Raw genomic sequence first — 17,838 nt, 5'->3', positions numbered from 1 at the left:
TATGAATTAAACTACATGAAAATGCAGAGACTATGTTAACCTTGTAGATAAAATTTTAGCTGATCTAAAATATCTGCAAGTACTGTAACGCTAATTGTAATAAAATTTGGCCGTTCTGGGATAAATTTAATGCATGTGTTCCACTCCATCCTACCAAGCAGAGGGAGAAGTGTAAATGTTTTTTATTTGAGGGATAACTGAAGGAGAACTAAGCAAACGACGGAAGACATTAAAGTCAAACAACAACAAAAAGGACCCTTGTCTCAGCGGGTAAGATAAATATCACATATTTGACAAAAAGCCCTATCTAAACATATAATGGTTAAAATCAGAGCTACGGGAATCTAAAAATGTCTTTAAGAGCAGAGTATCCAAGCAGATGCACCAGCAGTTTCTAAAAACAGATGAAAAAGGAAATTACAGCATAGTTTCCAAAGCAGCACACATTGCTCCATTTGCTTGTGCAGAACAGACAACCAGCAGATCTCTTCACAAAAGGGGGTGGCACGGTGCTCAGACTGAAGTCCCAGCATCTTTTGCGGTTCTGATCAGTATCGGTTCATTTAGACAAGCAGTTCCCTTCCCCTCATCACAGCCCATTTCACCTGAGCCTATTTTCTGAGCCCATCTGCTTCAAACTTCTTTTCGCTGTAATTTAGAAGGACGCCCAGATCCAACCCCTCGAAATGGTCAGATGAACATTTGGATACAAGTGGCAACTCTCATCGTGAAGCTGATACCCACATATGGTTGGATAAGGGATGTTTATAATTGATACACATCCTTTTTTGTTTGTTTGCTTGCTTGTGAGCAGTTTCTTTTATGTTCTGTTATTGAAGTACATGTGCTGACTGACTTAAGAGGACAGCCTTGTAAATGAGATCTTTGATCTCAAGAGTTCATTTTATCTTTGCAGAAAGGAAAAGTGAGTTGAATTGCCTGGTAGAACCAAAGCCTCTCTTTCTTCTGTTCTGCAGCTGTTCCATCCTTCTGGGGTCATCGTCACTTCCACTTCCACCACTAGATACCCTATTTTGTCCAAGAATTAAAAAGGCTTCTCCAGCATCTCACCACAGCTGGCAGCACAAGGCTGAAAGCTCTGCAGTTCCTGGTTCTTGTAGGAACTGCGCAGCATGCTCACATGGTTTTGGTTCTGTAGGAGGAATGTATTTGACAAACTGCTGAACACTGATACAGCAAAGCTCTTTGAGCTACTCTGATGCTTTGTTAGAAAGTAAACTTGAATATTCATTGCCCTTCTGTGGTGAAACACAGACTAGAAAGACCACAGCCTGGAAGGCTGCGGACTGAAAACAAGCACTGGCTCTGAGATGTTGAAAGAAGTACTCAGTCGTTACTCTACTTATTACACTACCTGTATGTGCCTGTTAACGACAGGCAGTAACGCTAGGGAGCTTTGTGCTGTCTGCTGTATGTACACAAAAAGACTCCACTGAGCACAATACCAACACCAATTTACTTCCCAGTTTGGATCACCAATACGATAGTGTTGCCGTACTGTTACCATCTGCATTTCATTTAGTTTCTGCATTTTCCTTAAAGCCAATTTTAGCTACCATGACAAAAACTCCTTCGCATATCCTTGCCATCCTTCCCCCCTTTAGTTTGATTTAATTCCACCATGTGTTCTTTGTTCCAAACAACAGAAAGAAATACAGGAAACATGAGGACTCTGCCATTTCACTGTAGGTAGATACTTGTACAAAACCAGTAGTTTCCAATTGCCTCAAAGTAATTGCATGCAGAACAGTCAGGCTTAGTCAAGCCCTTCAGCACTCCCCAGGAAAGCAGGAAAGTTTGTCACTAAAGCTTCTCAGAAAGTCTGAAACATTATTTTTGAGAGTTGTATTGACTGTTTAAACCATTTATATATGGAGGAAAACGCTTCTGCATGCAGACCTGTCTAAGGACTTCATCCACAGAGGTCAAAGCAGTGCTTTGGATCTTATTGCTTCTTGGATCTTATTCCTTCTCAGCAAGGCTATCAGCACGTGCTGAAGAATTAAAACAATCTTACTCACTGGTGTCACACAGAGCAAAGGGAATATCAAACACACAACCTAAAATCTGCTCTCCGCTAAACTAAATAGTGAGGCGCCATGCCTTGAATTTCCTTTTTACACTCACGGAGTCTGAAAATGATGAAATTCCAAATTGACAAAAATCAAAGTTGTGTTTTATGAGCAGCAATGCTTCCCAATTAGCTGCCTGTTAACGGGAACAAGGTAGTGTCTTTTCTCCCCTTCCAGTAAGGATGAATACTTACATTGCTTCTTTTGGATGGCTCTGATTCAGCCAGAAGGAAGGCTAACAAAGTGCCTATGCAAAAAGGGTCCCCTTTGCAGGATGAAGGCTGGGTCTATTTTCTGGAAACAGTCTCATCTCTGTAAGAGATATTGAAAAGAAAAAGGCAGTTCTCTAGAAGAATCAAAGGAAGGAAATATCTAAGAAAGAATATGGCCTCAGTGGATAATGGGGAGATTCACAATGCTGCTTCAAGGAATGTGACACTGATGGGAAGAAATTAGGCCTGATGTACCTATGGCTAACTTTGTGAGCTCGTTATGCTCATGGAAATTCATCACAGCAGACGGGCTGAGCAAATCCAATGTGGCTTGTTAAGCTTTCCTTTTCCTTTTGTGCCCTTTGGCGCTTAGAAGGAGTCTGCCTTTGGATTTTAAGGAGTTACTCGCCAGGCTCGGCCTCTGTTGCTGTAGCAGACGCACGTCAGCTTTGAAAGGAAATCTGGTTAATCTGGAATCGCCCTGTCACCAGTGGTACTGTTGCAGTTCCCTGAGAAGGGAAGGAGTTAGCCCCTGTTAGTTGCAGTTCTGGTTCCTCTCTGTACTCACTAGGTTGAGAAAACCCAAAGCATGATGGATGATTATGTCATAACAACAGGGCAGTGAGGAGGAGAGGAAAGCAGTTTCTCAAGCACAAGCGTCATGCTATTGTTCTGAACAGCCCGCCTGTCCCGCACAGGGAGGCCGCTTCAGCTTTTTGTGGGCATGACAGGTTCTCCAGCTAACAATGCAATAAACTGCATATTATTTTGAGCTGCTGTAACTAGCACAGTGATTACACTCTTTGCCTTTCACCCTTTTTTTTTTTGCTCTAGGGTCAAAACCTCTCATCCGTGACCACACAAGCATGCACTGCCAGCTGTGGTATCAAGGTTCAGGTCGTACTTTATAGAAAACAACAGAAAGGGGATCTGTAACCATCTCCTTGACCGACCTCCTGTGCACAGTGTTGTCTGGTTCCACTTCTGAGTTTGTCACCAGGGAGCTGTCTGCAGGGATGGGCTCACACTCAGCCTTCCGTAGAGCTGCTCTGGATGCAATTATTCTTTGATTTACCTTTGAACATGTGGGCTTTGGTCTCCTTTTTCTACATTTAAAATTAGACTGTTCCAGAGGTCTGTATTTACCACTTTTCCAGAGGAAATAAGAAGTGTCTTGTTATGTTTGATTTATTAGAAAGCTCCATAAGGAAGCCATCACATAAAGCAGAGTACATCTCTTACAAGGAAAACGTACAGAACTGCAAAGGAAACTCAGAATATCCCATGAACCAAACTCTACCCAAATAAACTATTTAATAAAAGAGCGAAGGCCGAGCAAAGTGTCCACTAATGGCAGTAACAAAGCTCCCATTTACAGCATTCCACCAGCGCAGGATCATACCTCAGGCTTTCATCATTAGCTCTGGAGTTGACAACCTGTCTTAACTCTGATGTTGCTGATATCAGCTATGAAATATCTTTCAGTTCTGTCTAAACAATTTACATACGTACCCATAATACAATGCAAACAGCTTCATTCCAGCTCTTATTTTAATATACAGAATATACAGAAAAGACTGGCTGGGGCATTTTACTACTTAGATCTCAATATTGATTATATTATAACAGTTTACACTTTCCTTCTTTAAAATCTGTGGCCTAATGTTTGAAGCATAACCATTCAGCATTTGCTGACAGTGACCGATAAGCATTTACAGCGTTATACACTTCTATATGAATTGAGACTGTTTGAAATCTTTCATTTTCTGCAGATTCTGTACCATCTTCATGTTATTAGCAGGCAAGTCCATAAATCTTACTAATTTATAACAGTCTAAGTGTCTTTTTTTCTTATCCCAGTGGGAAGAAGTTCACCTTTGTGGTCTGGATACCATTAAGCTTCAATCTACTTTTTATGGATGATGTTAAGCAAGGGAGAGCCTCAACCCTTGCTAAAGAGAGGGCAGCGAGGAGATGCACTCCAGTACCCCTGCTCGTTATGAGAACTCGTGCTATGTGCAAATGTTAACCTTTATGGAACACGGCTAAGGATGCAGGCCAAATGCTTAACCTACCGACCATATTTCTCACCATGGGTGAATGCAGCCTCCTCCTCACACTCTTTTGCATCTTCTTTTCTTTTAAAAGGACACCGTATTGGCTTGCAAGCGTAACAGAGCACGGCTCTGACAAGATATAATTATTTTAGATGGATTATCTAGCTTTAATCAAAACCGAATGCAAAAAAAAGAAGTTATGTGCTGTCAGCTGACAAAGGAAGAGCAAGTATTGTGAGTTTGTTGGCTTCTCAGCAGCATCGTGCAGTTCTGCCTCCAATCCAGCTCAGCTGGAGAAACATTTCAGGTTTGAGATGAACATCTTGAATGGAAACACATTCTGTTTGCTGAACGGTTCATTTATAAAGGAGAAATATAAAACAATCAAGGAAATTAAACCCGGTGCTTTAGGTATGTTCTAACCAGAAAACTCAGCACACAAAACAGTTAGAAGCAGCTTTGTACAATTAGTTCTTCCCTCTAAGGGGTCTGAGTACTCCCAGTTCACAGCAACAGTGTCCTCGGAGCAGGGCCATCAATACTAACCAGCCACTGCACATCACCTACACAGAGCACAAAATGCAGCAGACGAAAGTGTGACAGACTCATTGAATACCCCAATTTTAAAGTGACACTGAAAAAATTGTCTCAATTAAACAATTTCAAGCTCCCACGAAGTCTCAATGGTCACTGCTATAGAAAAGAAAACAGGTCAAGCCAAGTATTAATTGTCACATGTTATTTGACAGTTATTTATTGGTACGCAGCACACTTACTTTCCCTGAAGCAAGTATTTCGGAACATTTACGGACATAACTGTTGAACAGATACTAACAAATTCACTTATATACATACATTTAAAACGAATAAATCTTGAACACATATATATAACAACTTAAGACATATTCACAATGCAATTTCTCCATCATTTATGGCATTTACCTCAAATACGTACAGGATACAAGTCTGAAAAAATATATATTTTGAGCTACCACAGTGCTTAAAAATGTATGGAATTACCTGCTGAGGTTTGGCACAATATGAATAGCCTGGGAGAGAAAACAAGTGTAATCTTTTGTGCAACACAGAGTGTTATTCACACAAATCATGGTATTACATCAGAGAGCTGCTGCTCATACAACAGCAACTCTGGCTTCAGTTGGAAAAAACACGCTGGAAGCTTGTGAGCAAGGGACACAGCGGTCTGTGAGAAAGCATGTTTAGGTACTTAGCCATCTAATTTAGCTGGATAAGAAACAATGTAATGTTTTCCTGTTGTTAAACATTGCCATCTGTATCTCTGGCACGCAAATTAAAAAAAGGAGGGTGTGACCATTAAAAGTACGTGTCCTGAGATTTCCTTCTTTAGGGGGCAAAGAGGTTAAAATGGAAAAGCTGATCCGTATATAAATCAGGAACACATGTGGTAGTGAGAACAAACAGCAGCCAACAGGCAGCCTTATAGGACTTCCCCAGGCAACAGGAGTGGCACAAAAGGAGGGCACAAAAATACCACGGTCACCTTCAAACTGGTGATCAGTAGTATTAAGTACTCCACATTATTTCAGTACTCAGAATTGAGCCTGAGCATTAAAACTTACCGCCTGGAAAACTCTCTGTCCAGTAGTACAAAGAAGCACTGCTTTACTATTAACGCTGGCTTCTATCTGCAGAAAATCAAAGCTGATCTAAAGAAACACGTATAAGAGGATCTGTGTGTTTATTACCAGAATCAAAAGCACAACGAAACGGTTGTTCTCAAACTTCATCCTTATGAAATGTTTGTGTCTGCAGCCCACCTATGTGAAGCAGACACCGACAGCCAGCATCGGCTGAAACAGTTTTGCTTGATTTCTTTGCAGATAAACAGAACACTTAACACAGTAAGTTACAGGCCACTTAAATCTAAGGAATATAACACAGCACTGAATAACAATCCTTTTGATCCAGCGGATCTCGTATCAGTGGTCAGCATCCAAAACATTAAGCTGTTTGAAATAAATCTATCTTCACATTCAGGCTTTTTCTTTGACACACAGAAAAGATCAAGGAAACATTACAGGTCACAAAGTACAGAATTCTCAAGCGTAAAGTCGTACCAAAATCTTGATAAATTGTCACTGATGTTGTAGGTGAGCAGTCGGTCAGGAACATCATTATGGGTGCCCTGTACTGCTAACACGTGTGGTGCCAGGGCAAAGGGTACATCGCTTAGGAGATCTGACATGAAAGGGCTGCTATCCAAATTTTGGCTCCTTTCATTTCCCACCTCTGCTCTCGATACAGTCAGCTCCGATCGGTGCCCTGCATTTATCTGAAGAGAACAGAAGAACAGTAATGTAGACACTACACATCAGGCAGATGTGGCTTTCTATCACCAACTATTAATAAATGAAAAAACAACAACCAAACAAAAGTAGTTCCAAGATGAGTTCAGCTAGATGTGAAATAGCAAATCTTTGAGGCAGGCTGGTTTGAAACAAGGCTGAAAACAATTCCTTTCCTTTCCTTTTCCTTTCCTTTTCCTTTACCTTTCCTTTTCCTTTTCCTTTCCTTTTCCTTTCCTTTTCCTTTCCTTTTCCTTTTCCTTTCCTTTTCCTTTCCTTTTCCTTTTCCTTTTCCTTTTCCTTTTCCTTTTCCTTTCCTTTTCCTTTCCTTTCCTTTCCTTTCCTTTCCTTTCCTTTCCTCTTTCCTTTCCTTTCCTTTCCTTTCCTTTCCTTTCCTTTCCTTTTCCTTCCTTTCCTTTCCCTTCCTTCCTTCCTTCCTTCCTTCCTTCCTTCCTTCCTTCCTTCCTTCCTTCCTTCCTTCCTTCCTTCCTTCCTTCCTTCCTTCCTTCCTTCCTTCCTTCCTTCCTTCCTTCCTTCCTTCCTTCCTTCCTTCCTTCCTTCCTTCCTTCCTTCCTTCCTTCCTTCCTTCCTTCCTTCCTTCCTTCCTTCCTTCCTTCCTTCCTTCCTTTCTTTCTTTCTTTCTTTCTTTCTTTCTTTCTTTCTTTCTTTCTTTCTTTCTTTCTTTCTTTCTTTCTTTCTTTCTTTCTTTCTTTCTTTCTTTCTTTCTTTCTTTCTTTCTTTCTTTCTTTCTTTCTCAATTATCACAATCTTTCCTACTTAATATTACTCTACCCTTAAGAAAATCAAGGCAGGTGGGACACTGTCTTCAAGTATAGGGGAAAATACACAATTCCTTTTATAAACTGCCAAAGCTCCTATTTAGATAGAAAGTTCCATTCCTTCTACCCTTCTGCACCCTTTCAGAAGTCATCTATAAATGTAGGACTCTGTTTAAACAAATAACAACAAAAAATCAAACAACCAACTCCTCCTCCAGCTCTTTCACATTATTACTGATCACCATTTCCAGTCTGAAACAGAACTGCTTCACCAATTAGTAAGGTCTGCTAACTGTGCTTTACAGATCATTAGAAAAGCACAGTAAACAAAACTATAACAGACAATCAAAAACCAAACGTACAAAACCCATAAACCAAGGCTGACAATGAAATAAAAATACCCTGACATACAGAAGAAGTCAAGATAATTTATGGAAAATGCCATCAGATAGAACGGTAAACACAACCGTCTTAGTCTTACAGGCTTTGATACTGGCTTACCAGAACGACTTTAGTAACTGCCTATCCTCAAACTTTGGCCACTTTAAAAACAAAGAGAAGTCTATTTATTCTGCCACTGAAAGCAAATCTAACTTGCTCTACTGTTTATAGCAACAGAGTGCTATTCAAACCAAGAGTTCGCACGTAATCTTGGAGAAAACAATTACTGCCATCGGGATTTCTATTTTATATAAGTACAAGTAGAGAAATATTCCAATTTGACTCCTTCAAAAGTGCTTAACAAGTCATATAAGAGCCAAAACCATTATTCACTAATTTCTAATTGCAGTCTTGACTTCTTCCTTTCAGCCCTCCATGCTCAGCACACATCCAGAAAGATCTGTGAGTAGGGAAGAGAAAGTACTGGAAAACCATCAACTGTGAGTCAGTAAGTTCAGGAAAACTCCTATAACTTCTTGTATTGCCTCTTATAATTAGCAGAGCTACCTGCAAGTCGAAGACCAGCACCTCTCACTTTGTTGTACTCCCTCCTGAAAGAACAAAGCTGTGGAGCTTTCATTGAGGTGCTGGTATTTGCTTCTATTACAGCAGTCTCATATTCTAAAGAGAAAAGCAGAGCCAGAAAGGCCCAAATGGAAAAACAGGAAAAGGTGACATCTAGGAATCGATAACACCAGATCTTCAAAGAGCGTTCTGCCTTCCGCACTCCTGTGCTCCAGGGAAAAATGATCTCCTGCTGTCCTAGTCCCACAGTTTGGAGAATAATTTGAAATCCCTACACTCTAATGTTTATTTTGTTTGGCAAATTATACTTTTAAGAACATCTTCTACTATCTTACTTGGATGAACTCAATTTACAATGGAAATCAGAGAATCAGTTGGCAAAACTAACTTCAAAGAGAAAAAAATGGACAGAGCATAAAATATCCCAGATTTTCTTCTTTCCTTCTTTCTTTCTTTCTTTCTTTCTTTCTTTCTTTCTTTCTTTCTTTCTTTCTTTCTTTCTTTCTTTCTTTCTTTCTTTCTTTCTTTCTTTCTTTCTTTCTTTCTTTCTTTCTTTCTTTCTTTCTTTCTTTCTTTCTTTCTTTCTTTCTTTCTTTCTTTCTTTCTTTCTTTCTTTCTTATTATCACAATCTCTCCTACTTAATATTACTCTACCCTTAAGAAAATCAAGGCAGGTGGGACACTGTTTTCAAGTATTTCAATTTCCTTTCCTTTCCTTTCCTTTCCTTTCCTTTCCTTTCCTTTCCTTTCCTTTCCTTTCCTTTCCTTTCCTTTCCTTTCCTTTCCTTTCCTTTCCTTTCCTTTCCTTTCCTTTCCTTTCCTTTCCTTTCCTTTCTCTCTTTCTTTCTCTCTTTCTCTCTCTTTCTCTCCCAGAAGCCTTACAGATAGAAGGGCGCCAAATGGGAACCCCCGCAACTTAGACCCTTACTGCACACAGAAGCACTGATAACAACACGACAAGAATGAGCTTCCCTTATTCTCAGCCCCACTTCATGTCTCAATGCAAGACTGAGTGAGGAAGGATAAATTAGAAATATTTTACTCTTAAACATCATCTTACTGTACTTAATATCTACATACTGGTTGTAAAGGTCTTAGCAGCTTATAGATGCTAATACTACTTGAACAGTCAAAACAATATCATTAACAAAGCCTGAAATGGAACATAGTATATGTAAGCCAGAAACAAAGGGGATAAAAAAGGTGGTCAGTGTAACAAATGCCACAATGTCTGATTCAATAGTTTTTTGGTCTCAGTCTACCCATGCCCTCATAAGAAGGTCTTGGATCCAGTATCACAACATGAGCTTACAGCAGAAATGAGATCTCAAGATTTCCTATTTCAGTTCCACACATGAACCACTACTATTTTTCCCAAGGAAAACAAAACCAAAACCAAAAACTGCCTAAAATAGCTTAAAATGCTCACATTCACAGAAAGTCATATATTAGATTGTCTGATTGTACTGAGTTACCAACAACGTAGCTGTATTATCCCTGGTGTCTTAGAATCATAGACTCACACAAGGTTGGAAAGGACCTACAAGATCATTTAGTCCAACCGTTTACGTATCACCAACAGTTCCCACTAAACCATATATCTCAGAACAACATCTGAACATTTCTCAAATGCCCTCAGGGAATGTTCCAGCTCCTGACCAATCTTAGGAAGTTATTCCTAACACCCAACCTCAGTCAACCCTGGTGTAACTTGAGGCCATTCCCTCTCATCCTATCGCTATTTACATGGGAGAAGAGGATGACTCCCACCTCACCACAACCTCCCTTCAGACAGTTGTAGAGAGCAATGAGGTCACCCCTGAGCTTCTTCTCCAGACCAAACAATCCCAGTTCCTTCAGTCACTCCTCATAAGACTTGTGCTCCAGATTCTCACCAGCTTTGTTGCCCAAACAATGAACTTGACACTCCAGCACAGAACATCAGTCACCCACCAAGGCTAAAATCACCCAAGCTGGTTACAATGCAAACACCAGCGCAAAGCTATGCTGCACCACCAAAAGTCAAGGTTATGAAATGGTTTATGTTTTCATGCATGCATTCCTCGAGCATATATAGAACTGCAAGTCCTAGAGAATTTGATATGCCACATTAGTCACACTGGTTTCTGCTTAAATGTCTAACTTATTTATCCCAAACACAATCCATTCAGAGAGTATTCTCTGGACGTTAGCTAAATAAAGCACTGCCAAATGCTATGACACACAATCCCACTATGAGAAATATTAATTGAATGCACTTAGAATATCATCAAACAATTTACATTTCAGCAAGCACCAGGGAGTTGAAAAATCAGTTAAAATTACAGAAGGTGCACAGATTCAATTCCAATAAGCAAGGTGCTCTCTACATTCTTGGCTTGGAATCCAAATGAAGAGGGATAAAAGAAACAGTATGTAAACATATATGGTAGTTGGCTACCAGATACCAGTTGTACTCTGACAGCAATGACACTGTATGTTATTTCAAAACTAACGAAGTATAAAATTATCCTCTAAAGTAAATTCCTCATCTTATGCTCTTCTACTGTTATTTTTTATGTTCCTCAGATGCATTTAAAAACATCTAATTTGCTGTAGCTACGTGTGCTAACTACAAAGTATGCCAAGGAGTCTCGTAAGGAAGCAAAAATTTATGGTTTACAGTGCACTTGGAAACTAGCTTTACAGTGCTCTGAAGAAGAATCAAAGATCAGTGCTAGCATTATTGTCCCCCACATTATTGAATGAGCTTTTCTACCAAGAAATGATTTATCTCAAGGAATTTGTACTTTCTGTTAAAGGGGCTTGTTTTGTTGTTGTTGTTTTTACTCTGAGAAAGCAGATCCATTTCCCTTAAGAAGCCAGTCATAATAAATGAACAACATGTTCCATATGCCTGGCTGCCTAGTAAATATCCAGCAATATCATAACTCTGTGAACAACAGAGACCGACAACACTGATGTTGATATAGAAATATTATCTTGAATTCGGGCAACTTTGCAGTATTAGGGCAAAGAGTGTATCCTAACGTGTCTTAAAACTTAGGTAGCACTATGCAGTTAGCTCTGATGTATCAAGATGCAGAGACTGTTTTAGTGGGTGGTTCTTCCAATTGTGTCTGGGTGGTTCTTCCAATTGTGTCTCAATTGATGCTTTTATGACATTCATTGGGTCTTTTAAGAAAATCTGTAGGGATTCCAGAGTGGGTATCGCCACTAATGACAATGAATCACTTTGCCATTACTTTTTCCATTTGAAAAGAGGAGCAGATGATAAAACAAACACTTGTAAAGCTTGTTTGCGATTTATATTCAGAAGTATATGCTAGAAGTATAAGGCAGGAGGGGTGGAAAAAGTGACCATGGCATCATAGTTTCTAAATGTCACAAAAAAACAAACCTGAACAACCCAGTATACCAGTAAGTTCGTGGCCTATATCTTTACAGAATATACCCAGAGCAGGGAAACAAGAACACCACTGAAATGGCTCAGAAACTTCAGGTGAATCTTGAGCGCTGAATGGCTTGAAGGTTTAATGGACTGTTGTGTTGTTTCTACTCTGGGACAATAAACGTAGATGGGGGGAAAAGTGCAGGAGACCTCACAGTGGCTGTAGTACCATAATGCCTTCTGGTCAGAGTATTTCTTGAGAGGAATGTAGATGTAAACATCTTGCACACAGAGCCAGGATGGAGTCCTCTGACAGGCTTTTAGAGCAACAGCGGCTGTCAATGGAAATCAGCTTACACAGTAGCTGTGTAAGCTACCAACTTTTTCTGACTCCTATTCTGTATCACAGCAGTGAGCTGTCTGTCCTAAAGAGCTGCTGCTATCTGCACGAAGTTCTTGTTATGAGTCTGCTCCAGAATGTTCCTTGCCCTCTCCAACAGCTAGAACTGATAAACTCTGTAGAGAAAGCGCTGCGGGACTGCCATCTGAACTGGTGATGCCCTGAATGTTCCATGGTTAAGATGCATTAGTTTAATGGTGCTGGTAAATACTAGAGATGCTCGTGAGTTTTATTTATTAAATACCTGTAAAATGCAATTTCACTCTGGAAAGTATTCTTAAGTGACACAAATGACTGCAGATCTAGTGTGTAACTCCCTCATTTATTCATGCTAGAGGAAAAACACCGTTTTCTTAGTTAACAGTTTTGCAACTTCAACTGAAATAAGATAGAGTTTCTGTTTTATTCGACTCCCTAAAATGCTGACTCAACACAGGAAACAGTTGCCTTAATGTCTTAATTTCCAAACATAACTACAACAATAATCGTGTCACAGGAATTTGGACTACCTAAACTTTTAAATGAATATACCTAGATTTCTATACAGCAAAATACCACCGAACTGTATAAACCAAAAGGGCAGAAACTCAAAGGTCCCAAACAAATAACTGGTCTGAATATGAGATGACACTGCTTTGAGCTCTGCCACAGTCTTGGAGCTCTGCTACTCAGCACAGGAAAATGCCATGATAGAAGAAAAAACCTGTTCTTCAGCTGAGCATTATGAGAAGTTTGCAATATCAGGTACAAAAGCTGTAAGCCCTGCACTAGTGAGGTAAGGCCCTAATTTCTTTTTCCTTTAATAGAATTCATTTTCTTTTTCCCCTTTCCTGAAGCCAGGGGCTTTCCTGCACACAAATGATTTCGCCACCCACAATAAGACATCAGAACTCAGTCTGACTGGGAGCAGCGCAGCACTATATCATGAGATCCTTCTAAAGCAGCATGTTTTTATGATAAACTCTTTGAACAATTATAGCTGCTCTGGAAGCAGAACATTATTCCTGTCCTTATTCCTCCTTTTATCCCAGCCCATTCTAGCACGCTGTGCTACTTCAGGATGTTTACGGGCTTTTATACCCCTCAGCAGCAGGGTTCCTGCTTCTGCTGCCTCCCCGTGCCTCTCTGCAGGCCCTTGAGCTCAGGGCACTGTCCTAACAGCTGAATTTTGGACAACCTCCCCCAAAGGAGGAGGTTCATTCAACAGCATGAATGCTACGATCAGAATGATCTCAGAAGTGAGAGTGTGTTCAGCCTATGTAGTTCCCCTGTCCCCATGAAGCACCACACAAACTATTCATAGCAATGATCTCACACACCACAATAAACAACACCAACAATATCCAACACGCCGTGATTGTGCCAGTGCCAGGAAGTGCTGCTAACTGGGCCAGATCATGGCTGTATTTTTTCACTGTAGTTTACATGCTGAAAGATTAAAAAGGTCATGAAAATTACTACATTGAGTAAACGGCGAGCCAGGAGAACTGTGATTGAAAATACAGGCGGCTCTGAGCACCGGGCAGTGCATCCCACAGCCACAAATCTGAAGTGAAGGACAAGTCAATATGCTGCAAAGCGAACAGTGCAGTCTGATAAATGCTGATAATGGATTTCTTCTGCAACTTCAATGCAGAAGACACAAAATAATCAGATTTATTTTCTTATTACCTTCATTCCTGACATAACACTAACCTCATACTAACTACTAAAATGCAGTCACCTGCAGAAGCAACTGAACCATGAACGAGTACTTTGTATGAGGAGAATAATTTCTAAGTAATTGGAATGCAAATATACCTCTAGAAAATACTTTTAGCAGAGTTGAAATCAGGAGCAAAGGTTGTATTTTAACTATTTATTCCCTTGTATCTTCTCTGTCTGTATTGATTTTTCTATAAAACCGTGATTGCATATTTAAGCAAACTGTATTTAAATAATCAGCTTAAAGTTAGCAGCTACATTCAATCTCTGTGGTTAGCAACAAGATTTGAGTTTCTCCATATTGTTCTAGGCAAAAAAAGAAATATTCAGGAGACTTGTGGGGCAGCTGATGTCTGACCAGCAGGAGCAGATGGAGTCCCTGCCTCCACGTCTTTATCTCTTGTTCCCAGTCCCTGCTGTGGTGAAGCTCCAGAACAGCAAGCTAGAATTACAGGGGAAAGAAAGAAAGGAGCAGAACCTCTGAAAAGGAGGGGCAACATTGCATTCTGATACATTATGCTATGTGTATAAAGATGCAAGGACTGGAGTGGGTACAGAAGAACTCTTCCTGGAAAAAGAACTTTGAAAAGTTAATTAAAAATAAAAGGTTAGCAAGAAAATATTTAGTAAGCATGGTTTCACTAAAGAAGTCAGTAATTCTGTCAGCAAAGTGAACCAAGTGGGAAAAGCTGCCTAAATCAGTAGTTAAAATGATGTTATCATTTCAGAAGTAAATCTCTCCATGAGTCTAGACAATGACGTGCCTCCCTACAGTGTAAATATCAATGAGAGGAAAAATACAGATAGGTAACTGCCATCTAAAACAAGAGGAGAGAGAAAGGCAATGTACCTTCTATTTGGCCTCCTGAAATTAGTAACCAACTATAGTAACTACAGAAAAAAATTACTAATCTGAGCCCACGTGAAGTCTTCCCCAGTGCAACTGCAAATCATGTTCTCTGTGGTGCTTCCTCAAGTCCTGCAAGGGAGCTGATCCTCTAGGTCTTCCCAGCAGCATCTCTCCTCAGTTTTAAACAACAGAAGTGGATTTTCAGTACTTGGCACTACTGTACTAAGGGCTTTATTCTGAGGTTTTTATCCTGATGTATAAAATCAGTGTTTATGGCAAAACTTACAATCTAAAACTAAAAACTAAAAATATTCCAATGCTAAAAAAATGGTCAAGTATCTCCTAATGTAACTTTCTACCTGCTGTCCCCACAGAGATTCAAGCCAATTGAGGAAGGATGGATATTTGACTGTAAGTTATGCCATGAACAGTGTGTAGTGGTAGCACTTGTCAAGAGCACCTTCAGCACAGAGAGGGCTTACCCAGAGTCAGTGCTCATAAAACAACAAAGCTGTTCTCAGCACCTACTGCTTAGACTTTTCAGATACACGGATGAGAGCAAGATGACTTTCAGAGAGGAGGAACAAATAAGACAAAAAGAAACTCATACCGGTCACCTCTTTCAGTTCTGTTGACCTTGTGGTTCTCTGTGGAAGAAGGATGACTGGACCACTGTGTGCCTCCGGTGGCGCAGTGGTATAAGTTGCTGCTTGCAACACCAGAGGCCTGGGGTTCGAATCTCCCCTGTGGCATAAGTGGCAGAAATGCTGCTCTGCTACACAGAGGGCTCGAATCCCGGGAGTTGGACTTGATGATCTCTAAGGTCCCTTCCAACTCGCACGATACTGTGATACTGTGTGATACTGTGACCACAGTGAAAAGAAAGGGCAATTTTTAGATAGTTAAACTAGATTCATTTTTATCAAGCAGGTCTACTAATTGCATTGTGACACTAGAAAAGTATTCTTAAAATATATAATCACATGGAATCAAACATTTGCAAACAAGCCCGGTTTATCTTCATATATAAAGTACTTCAGAACAGATTTTGCAATGAGCTACCCAGAGGAGAGTCCTTAAAATCCAATACAGAAAAGTAGTGGTGAAGTTTTGAGGGAAATTCTTTAAGGTACAAATTAAAGCAAAAGCACGTTATGGTGGAAGGATCAAATCATGTTGATGGGAACTGCACAAAAACATATTCCTATCTTACCAATACTTGCATTTTGGACTGAAATAAGGCAGTTTTCACATCATTTTAGCCTTTCTATTAAAATGCACTGGTTATTGCTGTTGCTGGTTTTTGTTTTATTTATTTTTTCCCTCATAGTGGCAGAGAAACCAACCCAAGGACACTGTTACTTTCCTTACATGATGTTTAGAGTAATTACTAATAAGCTGACCTATAGTGTGGTCTTTCAGCCACAAATTTACACTAATGCATCATGTTGGAAATATCACAGTTCCATCAGGCTGTATTAGCACACTGTTTCATCAAGTGATGTATGATCTAAAATGTATTTTAGATCAATTTTAATATTTTGAAAGCCCAGAAGGGTTACTCCCAGAGGCAGGATGACTGACCAATCAATGTGTTGACAGCAGCAAAATGAACCAGCATTACTGGCTTTTAGTCCAACCGCATGTGTATGGGCAAGAGATATAGGATAAGCAGTCATTTTATCTAGGGATTAAGTTAGTCAGAAGATTCCAAAATTAGACAAAGCCTGAAAATGTGAACATCTGGGCATCCAATTTGAGCATCTCCTTTACAAATAATAATCCAACGTAACTGAATAAGTATTCAATTACAATAAGCGTACAGTGAATCTCTGCCCAAACTAAACAGCAGGGTATGCAAACTGTGTTTCTGTGTACGCATGCCTTGGTCATCATATGGAGCATGTGTGCCATTATGAGAGCCTAGCTCTCAAAAATGTAGAGGCTGCCAATCAGGACCATTTTACTGTTTAATTAACTTCTACATGTGGGTGTGTACGGTGCTAATTATAGGCACTAAACAGTGAAAATCTATCACGGCTGTGTGCCATTCTTTCCTTGCAGGAGGCAGTTTTCTCTCCTGTTGCACAAATCCCACCGATGGGCAGACCGATCCCACCCTGACTCTGAGATGAGGCATGGCAGTGTGTGGTAGGGATCCCAACCATCTCTGCTGGGGCTATGCTCCAGGTTATAACTGCATTCTAACCACACAAGAACATTCAAAGCTCCTTTTTAAAAGAATGTTAAGCATCCTCAGTTCTTGCTGCAATGAAACCTCAACATAAGTTAAACAAAGGGACTACATTACAAGTAGCACTAACTACATTACAAGTAGCACTAACTCACAAAGTACCACAGAAGCAGGTTTTGTAGTAAAGCTGCATTACTTTGTTTTGAAAAGGGGAGGAAGCTGGTGGCGACCACGTTAGTTCACGCCTCTCCATTCCCAATCCAGTTCCCTAGATCTAAAAATATAATACTTCCCTTAAAAAAAAAAAAAAAGACATTAATTAATTGACAGCATTCTTGACATTACTATAATTACTACGGATCTGAAGTAACCCCAGTTGTCTATGATGTTACACAGATGAGTTTAACTAATCACTTAAGGACTGAAAAAACCCCTGTAAGGTGGTTCCCTCCTAAGACATGACCAGCTCTTACTGGTTGACTCTAGGTCATTAGATCATGAGTTTATAAAAAACTGCTTGTGAGGCCACAGGAACTTATCATTTGTGATGTGCAGAAGCAGACCTACTTACGGATGATCACACTGCTGAAATTTTACATGCATGTATCCATAATCATAGAATCATAGAATTACCCAGGTTGGAAAAGACCTTGAAGACCATCAAGTCCAACCGCAGCCTAACCAGTACCCCATCTCTAAAAATCCTCTGCTAAATCATATCCCTGAGTACCACATCCAAACGGCTCTTAAACACATCCAGGGATGGCGATTCAACCACCTCCTTGGGGAGCCTATTCCAGTACCTAACCACCCTTTCTGTAAAGAAGTTCTTCCCAATATCCAACCTGAACTTGCCCTGGCGCAA

General features: G+C 40.1%; 1 protein-coding gene across 1 annotated transcript in view; it reads right to left on the bottom strand.

Moving 5' to 3' along the window:
• Window positions 1–4,513: 4,513 nt before the first annotated feature.
• UMAD1 (UBAP1-MVB12-associated (UMA) domain containing 1) overlaps window positions 4,514–17,838 on the bottom strand; it is a 70,710-nt gene continuing 57,385 nt past the window's right edge. The window contains exon 4 of the mRNA XM_072327233.1: window positions 4,514–6,676. Within this exon, the coding sequence (XP_072183334.1) occupies window positions 6,419–6,676 (258 nt within the window). The 3' untranslated portion in view covers window positions 4,514–6,418. The remainder of the gene's footprint in view (window positions 6,677–17,838) is intronic.

This window comes from Excalfactoria chinensis, chromosome 2 (assembly GCF_039878825.1).
Source record: "Excalfactoria chinensis isolate bCotChi1 chromosome 2, bCotChi1.hap2, whole genome shotgun sequence".
NCBI classification, from domain to species: domain Eukaryota; kingdom Metazoa; phylum Chordata; class Aves; order Galliformes; family Phasianidae; genus Excalfactoria; species Excalfactoria chinensis.
The sequence above is the reverse complement of the archived record's forward strand: the minus strand, read 5'-3'. Positions and strand labels throughout refer to the sequence as shown.